General features: G+C 52.3%; 1 protein-coding gene across 1 annotated transcript in view; it reads left to right on the forward strand.

Annotated features, from left to right (window-relative positions):
- The window catches only part of Coro2a (coronin 2A), a 58,030-nt gene extending 45,379 nt beyond the window's left edge, over positions 1-12,651 (forward strand). Inside the window, exons 4-12 of the mRNA XM_052716161.1 lie at positions 714-863; positions 1,929-2,108; positions 3,014-3,130; positions 4,681-4,785; positions 5,467-5,563; positions 6,784-6,896; positions 7,211-7,301; positions 8,325-8,593; positions 9,787-12,651. Of these exons, the coding sequence (XP_052572121.1) occupies positions 714-863; positions 1,929-2,108; positions 3,014-3,130; positions 4,681-4,785; positions 5,467-5,563; positions 6,784-6,896; positions 7,211-7,301; positions 8,325-8,593; positions 9,787-9,918 (1,254 nt within the window). The 3' untranslated portion in view covers positions 9,919-12,651. The remainder of the gene's footprint in view (positions 1-713; positions 864-1,928; positions 2,109-3,013; positions 3,131-4,680; positions 4,786-5,466; positions 5,564-6,783; positions 6,897-7,210; positions 7,302-8,324; positions 8,594-9,786) is intronic.
- Positions 12,652-13,264: the final 613 nt, after the last annotated feature.

Genomic DNA, 13,264 nt, shown 5'->3' on the forward strand with positions numbered 1-13,264 from the left:
GGGGAGGGGCGGGGCAGGATGATGGAGCCCAGGGTTGCAACAGACCTAGTCCATGTAAATGCATCCTTGTAAAGTACTCCCGGCTCCTCCTCCCCAGGAAAGGGTAGGTGCCACCTCCTTCAGGACACACCTCCCCCTCCATCAATAAGCCCAGAACCTGTCTCCCTCCAGCCCCACCCCAGGCTCAGCTCTGTGTGTCCTGCAGATGGAGCAAGTAGAGTTCATGGCCTGATATCAAAACCAAAAGCAGGAAATAAATGTCCCTGAGCTACAAGCAAAGCCTCCTGGGAAACCTGCATGTCTTTGGGATATGATCTGATCACTGAGAACCCAGGAGAATGGAAGGAGCATACACAAGCACTTCCTGAGCTCCGTGCCCCTCGGCTGCTCTCCCGGGGGCTCCTTCCATGGCAGAGACCCTTTACCATGGCAGCCCCCTCCCATCTTCAGTCCACCCTACCTGCTCACCTCAGGTCATGGGGATGGTCAAAGTCCCTGGGGCAGGTTTGAGAATGAAGCCTCCCTTCTGGTCACGGTCAGCCCCGCTTGGTGGCAGACCCTTCGGAGGCTCCAGTGTTCCCTGCACGGGGTGGTGGCGGCAATGGAGAGCCACAACAGGGTCCTTCTGCTGGCCACTACCTGATCCACGGCTGAGGACAGCAGCAGCCCCAGAATGTCCTCGGCTCACACGCCTGCCTGTGTCTCCCCTCCAGATCAAGATCTGGAACATCCCCAAGCAGCTGTTGGCCAGGAACCTCACAACCTACAGGAAAGAACTAGTGGGTCATTCGCGCCGGGTGGGGCTAGTGGAGTGGCACCCCACGGCCGCCAACATCCTCTTCAGCGCTGGCTATGACTACAAGGTGAGTCTGAGGCTCCTGGACAGAGAAAGCCACACACTGGCGCTTGTCTGGAAGCTTCTCTGACACAGCCCTCGGGACTAGAAAGACTCAGGCAAGGTGTTGGCAGCCAACTGCTTCCACAGCTCTCCGTCACCCTTGTCTCTGCCTTCGCAGCCGCGTCCCTGTATGCCCTTGCCTCCTCTCACTTATTTAGACTGAGAAACCTCCTTCATTTGTTGTGACCTCAGGTCAACTAACTACACCTGGTAAGACCTTGTTGCTAAATAAATCCCATTGGAGGTTCTAGGTAGATGAGATAGGGCACACTTCACTCCGTCCACTGCACTTTGCCTCAGGGGCTGGACTGAGCCCACCGGACACTTTCCCATCTCTGCCTAGTGCCCCGAGGCCGTGGGCCTTGGAGATCAGAACAGTTCCCAGCACTGGAGACTAGGCCTGATGCAGCTCGTCTCTGACTTGTATGAGAATGTCTCGTGACTCGCCTTGGGTCTGAGTTTCTTGAGCCCCAGACTGCAGACAGTGGGTTGGTGGGACCATTGCAATTGGTCAATTCTTCCTCTGCTGACTCAATAGATTGAGTCATAACAGATTGGCAGAGGCACCTCAGGAACCTCTCAGATAGATCTAAAAGAGGCAGAAGCTGTTGGAAGGGTCTGGTCAGAAATGCTTGTTTAATCTGTCCATGTGGAGAGTGTGTGCAGCTATGTCTCTGGGGATGCTACTCACACCTTAGGCTGTGGCTCCGGATTCCTTCGGCAGCCCTGGTTATGCACAGAAAGTGGGGTGTGCTGCTCCTGACTGACCCCCACGCCCCAGGTCCTCCCAGCATAAATGTTTTGTTGCTCAGAGGTGGGTGGTTTTCTTCTGCTACCAGACAGCCTGACTCCCAGCATCCCCCTGCTGCTCATACAGCCTTAGCCACGCCCCTCACGCTCAGTGGCCTGGCTGCCAGCTGCACCTTCCCTCCTGGGAATACTGTGTTTCTTGCCGATGCCTGCTGCTTTGTGACTCTGGGGGCTGGGTGGAGTGGCCACCGGTGCTCAGTGCCAGCACTCTGCCGGGCAGGTGATGGTGTGGAACCTGGACACAAAGGACTCTGTAATTGCAAACCCCGTGAGGACAATCACCTGTCACCAAGATGTGATCCTCTCCATGTCCTTCAACACCAATGGCAACCTGCTGGCCACCACCTGTAAGGATCGAAAGATTCGGGTTGTCGAACCCCGACGAGGGATTGTCCTCCAGGTTGGTACTAGGCCACAGCTGGGGCTACTTTAAGAATGAATGACAGCCGGGCAGTGGCACACGCCTTTAATCCCAGCACTCAGGAGGCAGAGCCAGGCGGATCTCTGTAAGTTCGAGGCCAGCCTGGTCTACAGAGCGAGATCCAGGACAGGCGCAAAACTACACAGAGAAACCCTGTCTCGAAAAAACAAACAAACAAAAAAAAGGGGGAAAAAAATGGATGACAGCATTGTCGGCGGCTGGCCTCAGCATCCTGGGGGTGCGGGGGATGTTGAGATTTGCTGTATTCACTCTACAGATGAGAAAACCAAGGCCAGAGAAAGGAAATAACAATGTAGACAGGTGGGGGCTGTGCACCTGTTCTGGCCTCAGAGCTGGCCACAGTGCCTCAGCTCTGTCACTGGCCAGGGGTCAGGAGCCACCTTAGGACAGCCCTTTGTGCTTTCTGAGCCTCTGCTCAGAAGCTGCAATGGACCATTCGTCCTTCCTCACTGAGCTAAATAGGACAATTCAAGTGTCCCCTGTGTCCCTCTGCCTCACTCAGGGCAAGTGATCGCTATGGTTCTCGACAGAGTGGAGGGGTGCTGGGTGTGGTGGTACGTGTTGTAATGGGAGTGGGGGTCCAAGGCCAGCCTGGGCTACATCTTGAGGGCCTGTCTCAAGAAAAGAGTGAAGAGGGCGGAGATTTGCCTCACTGTTCAGAAGCAGCTCTCAATAGAATGGGGAGGTTTCATTGGAAGGAATGGACCCAGGACATCTTCCTGGAAGAGGTGTCCAGTGGCTTCACAGATGATGAAAGGAAACCTTACAGCCAGGGTTGCAGCAGGAGCCAAGTGGGGAGCCAGGAATCCCACCTGCAGCTGGGAGTCCCCTCCCCATAGTCCTGACCACACTTCTCCTTCCAGGAAGCCAGCTACAAGGGGCACCGGGCCAACAAGGTGCTGTTCCTAGGGAGTCTCAAGAAGCTGCTCTCCACGGGTACCTCCCGATGGAACAACCGGCAGATGGCCCTGTGGGACCAGGTGAGGCTCCACCCACCCCCGCCTCACTCTGCAGCCTGGCACAGCTTCCCTCCACCCATCTGGGTACCATCTCATTCAGCCTCACACTCACAGTCAGCAGACAGCAGAGATGGGACAGTCCATCCGGCCAGCTAGCCTTGTGCCTCTCATCATTCAGGACAGAGGTGGGGTCCCAAGGGAGGCTCTGGGGAGGGGACGGCTGGAGAGCAGTAAGTGTGGACAGTGGCCCAGTGTGGGTGGGAGGTGAGCAATGCTGTTCTGTTGGTGTTTTGAAGTGCCAAGAACAGAATGCAGGGCCTCCTACCTGCTAGACAAAGTGATGTCTCCTCCTTCATTTGTTAATAAACTGGAAGGCAGACTTAGCTTGGAGATGAAGGCAGGGGGATTCAGAGTTCAAGGTCATATTTTGCTACATATTAAGTTCAAGTATGGCATGTGAAAGCCCATTCACTGGAGAGGCTTAGGGACAGCGAGTTCAAGGCCAGCCAAAACCATCTCCCAGTTCTCAATTTTGAAAGAGACTTGTAGATGTAGCTCAGTGTTTTCCTAGTATTATGAAGCCCTGGGTTTGATTTTCAATGCCGGAAAAAGAAAGAAAAAAGAATTCAGGTGTAGTAGGTCATTTTTATAATCCCAGGCAGAATTGCTTTGAGTTCAGGGCTAGCATGGGTTACAGGGTGAAACCCTGTCTAAAAAAAAAAAAAAAATTTAAAGACTTGTTAAAGCCAGGTGGTTATAGAGCACGCCTTTAATCCCAGCACTCGGGAGGCAGGGGCAAGCAGATCTCTGAGTTTGAGGCCAGCCTGGTCTACAGAGCTTGTTCTGGGACAGCCAGGGCTACACAGAGAAGCCCTGTCTCAAAACAAAACAAAACAATGACTTTTGTTAAGACAAAATGCTGGCATAGATAAAACGACGGCTTGGCGGCTAAGAGCACTTGTTGCTCTTGCAGAGGACCAAGGTTTGGCTCCTAGCATCTCTGTGGCAGCTCACAGCTCTAACTCCAGTTTCAGAGAGTCTGACGCCCTCTCCTGGCCTCTTGGGCACTGCATGTACATGGTACACAGACTTACGTGCAGGCAAAAGACCCATATTCATAAAATAAAATAAATAAAGCCTTTTTTTTTTTTTTTTTTTTGGTTTTTCGAGACAGGGTTTCTCTGTGTAGCTTTGCGCCTTTCCTGGAACTCGCTTTGGAGACCAGGCTGGCCTCGAACTCACAGAGATCCGCCTGGCTCTGCCTCCCGAGTGCTGGGATTAAAGGCGTGCGCCACCACCGCCCGGCCCAAAGCCTTTTTTAAAGGCTGACAAAGTAGGACGGGCAGTCCAGCCTTTAAAATATCCTTTCCACCAGAGAATAATTCACAGATTGGTCTTGAGAACGAGGAACGAGGACCTTTTTCCAAAACATGTACAGGATACAAAAAAAGCAAGCTTTCTATCTCTTATGCCAACACCCACTCGCTCTGGGACACACTCGGGCCCAGGGCAGCACCACTGGGGATTCTGGGAGTGACCCTCGTGTCCTGATGGTCTCCCTTCCCTTGCAGGACAACCTTTCTGTGCCCCTCACAGAGGAGGACCTGGATGGCTCCTCGGGTGTGTTGTTCCCCTTCTACGACCCGGACACCAGCATACTGTACATTGTGGGGAAGGTCAGCCTGGCCCGGGGGGTTGGGAGGGCAGCCCTCTGGACCCCTGATACGGAAGGCAGAACTATCCTAAGCTTAGCTCTGTGGATGCTCAGAAAACAACCCAGGGTCCTTGGAGGTGCAGGGTGGAGACAGGCACTAGTGGCCAGCCTCTTCCGTGAGAGAATACCCGCCCCTCCCTTCCTAGCTCCTTAGGGCCACCTGAAGCCAGGGCTTTGATGTGACCCCCCCACCTACCTAGCTTATTCCTCACAAATTCCTGATCCAGGTGGTAATTCTCAATAGGGGAGTCTTTGGATTTGAAGCAGAATAGTTCTTCGTGGGTGGGGGTGTCCTATGTCTACAGCCTCTGTTCCCTACTCAGTGTGGCAGTAATGGCACCTCCAAGTGACTCTGTCAGTGAGAAGTGCCCCCAGGGCTAAGAGGCACAGGATGATCTCTGAGGCCAGGCATCCTGACTTCCTCAGTGGTTGTCACATGGGAGTGTTCCCAGGGCTTCTGCACTAGAGGGACATGGGTGGGCTGGGGTTGTTGGTCACGGACTTAGCCTTAGGCTCCCTGGTGTCCCTGTGTGAGATGGGTCCGTCAGCTGTCCACTCTGAAAGTCAGGGTCTTACTACTTGGTCACGGGCGCCGGTGCAACACTGATGGCCGGCCTCTGACCCTCCTGGTTCCCCTCCCCAGGGAGATGGGAACATCCGATACTATGAAGTGAGCACTGAGAAGCCTTACCTGAGCTACCTGACTGAATACCGTTCCTACAACCCACAGAAGGGGATTGGTGAGTGGGACTCCAACGCCATGGAGGGCCATGGAGGGTCAGGGCACCAGGGCTGGGCCTTGGTGCGGGAAGACATTAGACAGGAAGGGGATAGCAAAGGGGCGCTAATGCGTGGGCTGTATCCATCTGTTCTTGATGTCTGTATCCATCTGTTTCCCAGACTGAAGGAGTTATGACAAGCAAGGCATGCTGGGGCTCTTGGCTCTGGAAGTCCAAGGGGCTGCATCTGGTGGTACCTCTCGTGTTACCAGATTCCTAAGACAGTGCAAGGCATTTGTCAGAGGGAGGCAAGAGGATCAGGAGTTCAAGGTCATCCTCATCTATAGAACAAGTTTGAGATCATGGCAGGCTTGTGTGGGACCTGTCAAATAAACAAAAGGAAGAAAATAAAAGAAAAAAAAGGAAGAACTGGAGTGGTCATATTAGGAGCATTTAGAAAGCCAGATATAGTGACACGTGTCTATAATCCTAGGCCTGAGTATCAGGGAGTTTATGGCCAGCCTGGAATGTATAATAGCAAGACTCTGTCTCAAAACACCAGCAACCAAATTAGGCTTGGTGTTGTGGTACACATCTGTAATCTGAGCACTCAAGAGAGGGAAGCGGGAGGGTCAGGAGTTCAAGGCCGTTCTCTGCTACATAGCAAGTTTGAGGCCAGCCTTGGCTCCATGGGCTCCTGTCTCAAAAATAAATAAATAAAATAAAATAGAAAATAAGCATTTAGATTCTAGGCCCATGAGGATGGAAGTGGGGACCTTTGAGCAGAGTAGACCATCTTTAGGATCCAGCTAAAATAATTAAACACTGGGGCTGGAGAGACAGCTCAGTGGTTAAGAGCACTGGCTACTTTTCCAGAGGACCCGGGTTCAATTCCCAGTACCTGCAAGGTACCTCACAACTCTCTGTAACTCCAATTCCAAAGGATCTGGCACCCTCACACAGACATGCATACAGGCAAAACACCAATACATATGAAATAAAAATAAAGCTTTTAAAAATTGAAACTTGAAGGTGGAGGCCTGGTTTTGAAATCCTTCAGCTCTGTTTCCCAGCTCAGGGTCACCCGGCCCAGGTGATGTTCGGGAGCTGTTGGCTGAGGGGAGATGACAGGGGAGGACAGTCTCTGATCACAGGTGTGCAGTCTGCCTTTGCCCTTCCCGCTGGGTCTCCGCTCTAATCCAGCCAGGGTTTCTCATCTCTTCTTGGCCATCTGGCCACAGGTATCATGCCAAAGAGAGGTCTCGATGTGTCTTCCTGCGAGATCTACCGCTTCTACAAGCTGATCACAACCAAAAGCCTCATCGAGCCCGTGTCCATGATTGTACCCCGGAGGGTAAGTGTGGTGGGACTGTCTCGGGGGGTACCCACCTAGAAGAACACAGACCCCAGATGTCAGAATCCAAGATCTGAGGCCCATGCTGTGGGGGTATGACTGAGGGTGGCTCCTGCAAGGGAAGGCCCTTCTCAAGGTCAGTAAAACAGCCCTGAAGCCTGAAACACTGGATCTTGTCCGGCTTCTGCCCCTGAGCTACTGTACCTGTGGAGAACCCTTGTTTTCTGGCCCGCTGGGCTCCTCACTCAGCAGGGGTCAGGAGAGCCAGACTCCAAGGCTCAGCACTACCCTCACTGTGCCCATTTCTCCTGCAGTCAGAATCCTACCAAGAGGACATCTACCCACCCACGGCAGCAGCCCAGCCTTCCCTGACAGCCCGAGAGTGGCTCAGTGGAATGAACGGAGGTGAGGGAGGCGGGGAACAGGCCACTAGGTAGGAAAATGAGTCCCAGAGGTCCCAAATAGCTGAGGGGTTTGGCCTGGATTTTTATTTGGCTGTGCCCTAGAGGAGAGGCCCTTGTCAGCCAGCTCCCAGTAATTGTTTATATATAATGCCAAGATATATATACATATATATACATATATATATATATGAAATATATATTCATATATTCCACCTAGTCCCTAAACTACTCCTGATCAAAACATGTCACTCCATAGAAAAACTGCCATTGTGACTATGCAAAGTATCTGGGTGGCCCATCCACACTCCTCCCCACCCTCACCATTTCCTCTGTGGTTATTCTGTGACCCAGGATTCTCTAGGCAGCAGACCACTGCCTGACTCAACTCTGTCCCAATCCTGCGCAGGCTCCCTCCACACCTCCATACCTCCACCGCACCCCCACTTCACTACATGTATCCCCAGAGCATGGGAGGCCTCCTACTACAGTGCCGCTTCCCAGTTATGTGTGACCCTTAGGCAGCTCCTGTATGCGCACACACACACACACACACACACACACACACACACACACACACACACCATCTCCTCTCTGTGTCTGCAAGACTTTCCTGAAGATGTCAGAAAAAATATTGTGCTTAATAGATGGCAGAGGACACTGTGGGTGGGCCTCTCCTTACAAAGCAAAGGCAAGGCCAGGCAGAGCAGCAGCTCATGCCCTCGGGAGAGCTGAGGCAAGTTCATGGCCACCTGGAACTACAGAGTAAGACCCTGCCTAGCAGGGAGAGAACAAGGACAAGCAAGTTTCATTTGAGGAGCTCAGGCACCCAGATGCCCCTCCACTGTATGTACTATGCTGTTCCTACATGCTAGCTTCCCTTCCCCACACGTGGGCTACACATGTTGGTACCGCCCTGGCATCTGCAGTGGTATGTCTCTAAGTGCCTGCCTGTGTCCATGCCCTCCCCAAGCCCATCTACTCATGGCCGCTCATCCCTCTTCATAGCCTTCTCCTTCCCTTCCAGAGCCCATCATGATGTCCCTTAGACCCGGCTCCGAGCTGCTGGACTCCCAGCCACTGCCTCCAGAGAGACTCCTCTCTAATTCTGTGGTCCAAGCTTCCCCCAGACCCTTGGAACCCATGGCACAGCTGGCCACCAATGATGGCCAGACACCTTGCTCTCGGCTGGAAGAAAAGGCACCAAAGTGGGCCACGGAGCAGAAGCTGGGGAAGTCCTGGCTCACCAATGGCTTTGATGTTTTTGAATGCCCCCCACCAAAGACAGAAAATGAGGTGGGAGGGGAGAGAGGCCCGCATGGGATGGGAGAGAGCATGGTGGGCTGGGAGGGGAAGAGGACAGAAGGGTGGCCTGCTGGACTGGCTACTTGACCTGGACCTTAACTCACTTGGCAAATTGAGTCACCTCACGGGCTCTGAGCAGCAGCCGTATACCAAGATGATGGATGTGCATACAGTGGTGAGGACAGTCTGTGAAATGCCAAAGCTATGACTTGGTGCCGTTATGGCCCTGGTACCGGCACCCTGGGATTTTGAGACCTGATTTTAGAACCAGTACATATTTAGCATCTGCCATATACCAGGCTGGTATAATAGTTACTTTCATAGGCTGTGGACAGAATGCTAATGGGACCATTTCGGCTTCGGTTTCCCACCGCCAGAGGAGGTACTAACATTGCCACTCTCAGAGATGTCACAGACATTTTGGGGGAAATAACAGAGACCCTCAGGGGGTGCCCAGCATCTAATGGCTGTTTGGTGCAGGGGTAACAATTATGGTAAGGGGTTAGTTTTCACTTCCCAATGGAGAACACTGACTCTTAGGGCGGGTGAGGTAACCTGTTTGTATTAGCAACTTTTTGTTGTTGCTGCTGTGACAAAATACTTGACGGAGGCCATTTACATGCAGTTTGTTTGGGCTCCCAGGTCCAGGGCACAGCCTATCATGGTGAGGGAACCACGACAGCTTAGGGCAGGAGCTCAGGGCAGCGGCTCACACTACATCCACAGTCAGGACGCAGAGAGATGAATGCTGATTGCTAGGCTCACTTTCTCCCTGTTCAGTCCAGGACCCCAGCCTGTGGGATAATGCCGCCCCCAGTTAGGGTGGGTCTTCCTCTCTGTTAACCCAATCTAGAAACTCCATGGGTGATTCTAGACCCTGCCGAGTTATTCATATTAATCACACAGTCCAGTGGTGGTGAAAACCCACATTTCCATACCCTTGGGGCCCAGATACCCTTTGCTCTACCCCTCGGGGGACCTGGGAAGGAGAGATAGGACACAAATACATCTGAACTTCATTTATTGGGTAAAGTGAGCAAGGCTTTTGTGACAGAGCCGAGCTATGACTGTCCCTTGATAATTTAACCACTCCCAAGTCAAAAAATCGATTGCGGCCTAGCCTTTGGGCGGTTGCCCATCCTGGCCACCCAGGTGACCTTGACCTCTGTCCTGTGCTTCCTCAGCTGCTGCAGATGTTCTACCGGCAACAGGAGGAGATCCGGAGGCTCCGGGAGCTGTTGATGCAGAGAGAGGTTCAGACCAAGCAGCTGGAACTGGAGATCAAAAACCTGCGGATGGGCTTAGGACATTTCTGAGCAGAGGTCTCCGCCACCCTTGCCCTCAGGGACATCACTAGGCTCTGTGGGGAGGTCCAGACCAAACCATAGGTCCCCGAGAAAAACCACTATTTCTATATTTTATACCAGAAAACAAAATTCTCAGTCGCTGAAAGAGATCCCAGTGGGACACGGTGCGCTTCCCTGTTGCCTTCTCACTGCGCAGTGGTTTCTGCCCTGACTGGTTTAGATTGCACCCTGCCTTCTGCTGAATTTCTGGTTTTAAGGGTTGGTGAGGCGCTCTGACCTCCCAGAGGGGAAAAGCTTGGTAGAAACATCTGGAAGGACTAGATAGGTCAACCTGCCTGTGGTTTGCAACTCTGGTCATGGAGTAGGGGGTGGTTTTGGTCCATGGTCTCATTCTGACAGATGTTCCCCATCTCCATCAGCCCACTTTGGAATATGTACTTTGACTGCTAAATTATCTTTTAGAAGTTTGAAAACTACTGTCTGGATTAATTCCCTCATTCTGTAGGTGAGGAAGCTGAGGCCCAGAGAGAGAGACACGTAAGATCTGTTTCCTGGCAGGGCTGGACTGAGGTCCTGTCCTTCTGGGTCCCCACAGTAGGAATCCACTGCTCTCTGACCTCAGCTATGTCTGGACTTCCCTGGTGACCTCTTGCCAAGTACTTCTCTCTCTGGTCTCAGTTTTTCCATCTGAACAAGGAGGAAGTTCCAGTGAGCTGCCCACTCTGTGACTTGCCACCAAATACTTGATTTTGACCATGCCTGTGGGTGGATGACCTGGGCTTAATGAAGAAACTCACGCTGGTGCAGGGGCTCAGTCTGAGAGGAGTGAGTGAAGATGTGGCCCAATTCTAAACCACAGACAGGTGGCCACACCCATCCTTCCAACCAGAATCAGCCAGATGGGGGTAGGGGGTAGATAGTTCCACAGCGAGGGGGGGGGGGGGACACGGACACACACGACACCAACCTGTGTCCATGTCTGTTGATTCCAGAGCCTGCCTCCTCCAGGGGGGCAGATGGAAACTTCCATCCAGGTTATCCAAAGGCCTCTGAGAAGTGGGGCTGTTGGGGGCCCGGGAGGTGGGGCAGCATGGGATGTAGCCAAGCCCTGTGGCCACCCACCAGGAAGGGCTCTGGTTGACTGCACTAGGTGAGAATGTGGGAGCAGACAGCATCTGGTCTGAAAGCCTGTGCCCCTCCCTGTGTGTCCTGTGCCCTGTTCTGAGGCTCCCTCTTTCGTGATGGTCAGGACAGCACCCCAGCTGGTGCCTGAGAAGAGTTTGGGACAAACCTTACTTCCGAAGCTTTCCAGACACACACACACACACCCGCTCCCCTCTGGACAGGTGATGTTTTCCCCATCCCACAGGGTCGCTCTGGAGCTCAAGTGGGATTTGCAGGAGCCGCCCAGATGAACAGACTTCAACCCGTTGTATCTATTAGCATCCCTCTAGCTGGACATACGATGACCAGACCCACCCCACTGATACTAACTTCAGTGGAAAGTGTGGCCCTCTGGACAAGCTGCCCAGGTGACTTCAGTACAATGGGGATGGAGACGCTTTGGGCTGGTCTTCTGCATGAGTAGGACAGTCCCAAGACTCCCACATGGCCCTGTCCCTCACCATCCTGGCTGTCTGCACACGCCAGAGTCCTGTGCTCCATGCATCCATCATCACTAGACTGGGCCTCTATCCCTGACGGTGAACCAGCTGTGCTGGCCTTACTTGTGCTCCTGAGAAAATGGCTAAGTCCCAGTTGTTGATGGGAACTGGAGCTCCTGGACTGGGGCTCTCTCCTTGCCTTTGTGACTAGTAGTATATCACAGTTTGTACAGCTCCCAACCCCACCTCCAATCCCATGTTCAGAAAGCAGGACAGCCTCAGAGTGAAGAAACCAGTCCAAAGCTACCACCTATGTGTGGCTGAGGGTGAGATCCACAGAGCTTTCCATCATGTCTCTGTACAATCCCTCCCACCCTCACCCCAAGAAAAGCTCTCCCTACTGTAAGGGACCTAGACCCAGACCTCATATTCTAGAACAGGTCACAGGTGGCTATGAACAAATTTATTTGTTGTTTTTTCTGTGTTTTCTTTTTTTTTTTTACATCTAGAATAAATTATTTAAATTATTTCATAGCAAGGGAGAGGGATAGGTAATTTTTATCAGATATTTTTTTAAAGTCATCTTTTTTTTTAAGATTATGTGTTTATGTTCTTGAGTTGATGGAACAACAGTGCCCACGAAGGCAGTGTCCACCCAGTGGCAGGGCAGGCCCTCATCTCCTTATTTCATGCCTTGGGAGCTTCCTTTCTGTTGACTCAGGAACTTAGTGTGGATGAGGAGAGCGCTTGGAGATGAGCAATTGGCGGGTACCCACCTTAGCTCTAGAATAATTCTGCTTCCTGGAACAAAACTTGAGGGCGTGCCCTAGAGGAAAACAGGAAGTGAGAAATCTATGCTTTTCATATGAAACCGTGCCTGAAGCCGTTTGAATGATTGTTTTAATGTTTCTTAAATTCCTTGTACCTTTGTAAAAAAAAAATTAAATAAAAGTAAAAATAGATGCAGAATTGTGCAATGGAAGAATATAACAATCAACACTGGGTGGTAATTCCCCCGCTGTAATCCGAGCGCTTGGAAGGCTGAGGCAGAAGGATTGAATTTCAGTCCAGCCTGGACAAAGAGTGTGAGACCCTGCCTCAACCAAAATAATAATAAAATACCAACTTGATATTGTGATGCATGGAGATTTCCTTTTGTTAATTTGTCCTACAAGTACCGATTTAGCACCCGGTATTTGGACCAGGTACCCCTGCTGACAAAGTGGCGGGTAAGGTCCTAATACCCTTAAAGTGTATTCAGTCGTGGTTAAGAGAAAGTGGGGGACAGAATGGGGCATTGTGGTCAGGCTGCTCTGGAAAAGCGAAGCATCCTGAAGAAGAAGATAAGCCAAAACTCCGAAGTGGGTGGGTGGCAGTGAACAGCCGCTATGCCCCAAGCAGAGAACTGCAAGTTCCCTCGTCTGGAAACAAAGGGTGGACCACCCACCCACCAGGGCGGGAGGGATCGGAGCATCTTCAGAATGTTAGCTTGGAGCTTCTTGAGGTTTCCGAAAAATCTGTTCCAAACTCACGAGGCTGACCCCAGGGAAGGAGCGCTACAGAAAAAGGGGAAAAGTGGGAGTGTGGGAAATGCGGGCCCCTCAGGGCAGGCCACACCTATCAGGCTCCTCCACTCCAGCAGTTTGCCGAACACCCCTAGACCAGTATCACCAAGTGGGGAGCCCACCTTCTACCAGTTAGCCCATCCAAGCGAGCCCCCGCGTTCCTGTCTGTGGTGGCCGCCTCCCCTA

This window comes from Peromyscus californicus, unplaced genomic scaffold (genome assembly GCF_007827085.1).
Source record: "Peromyscus californicus insignis strain IS unplaced genomic scaffold, ASM782708v3 Scaffold_5__1_contigs__length_169319896, whole genome shotgun sequence".
In the NCBI taxonomy this organism is placed as follows: Eukaryota; Metazoa; Chordata; class Mammalia; order Rodentia; family Cricetidae; genus Peromyscus; species Peromyscus californicus.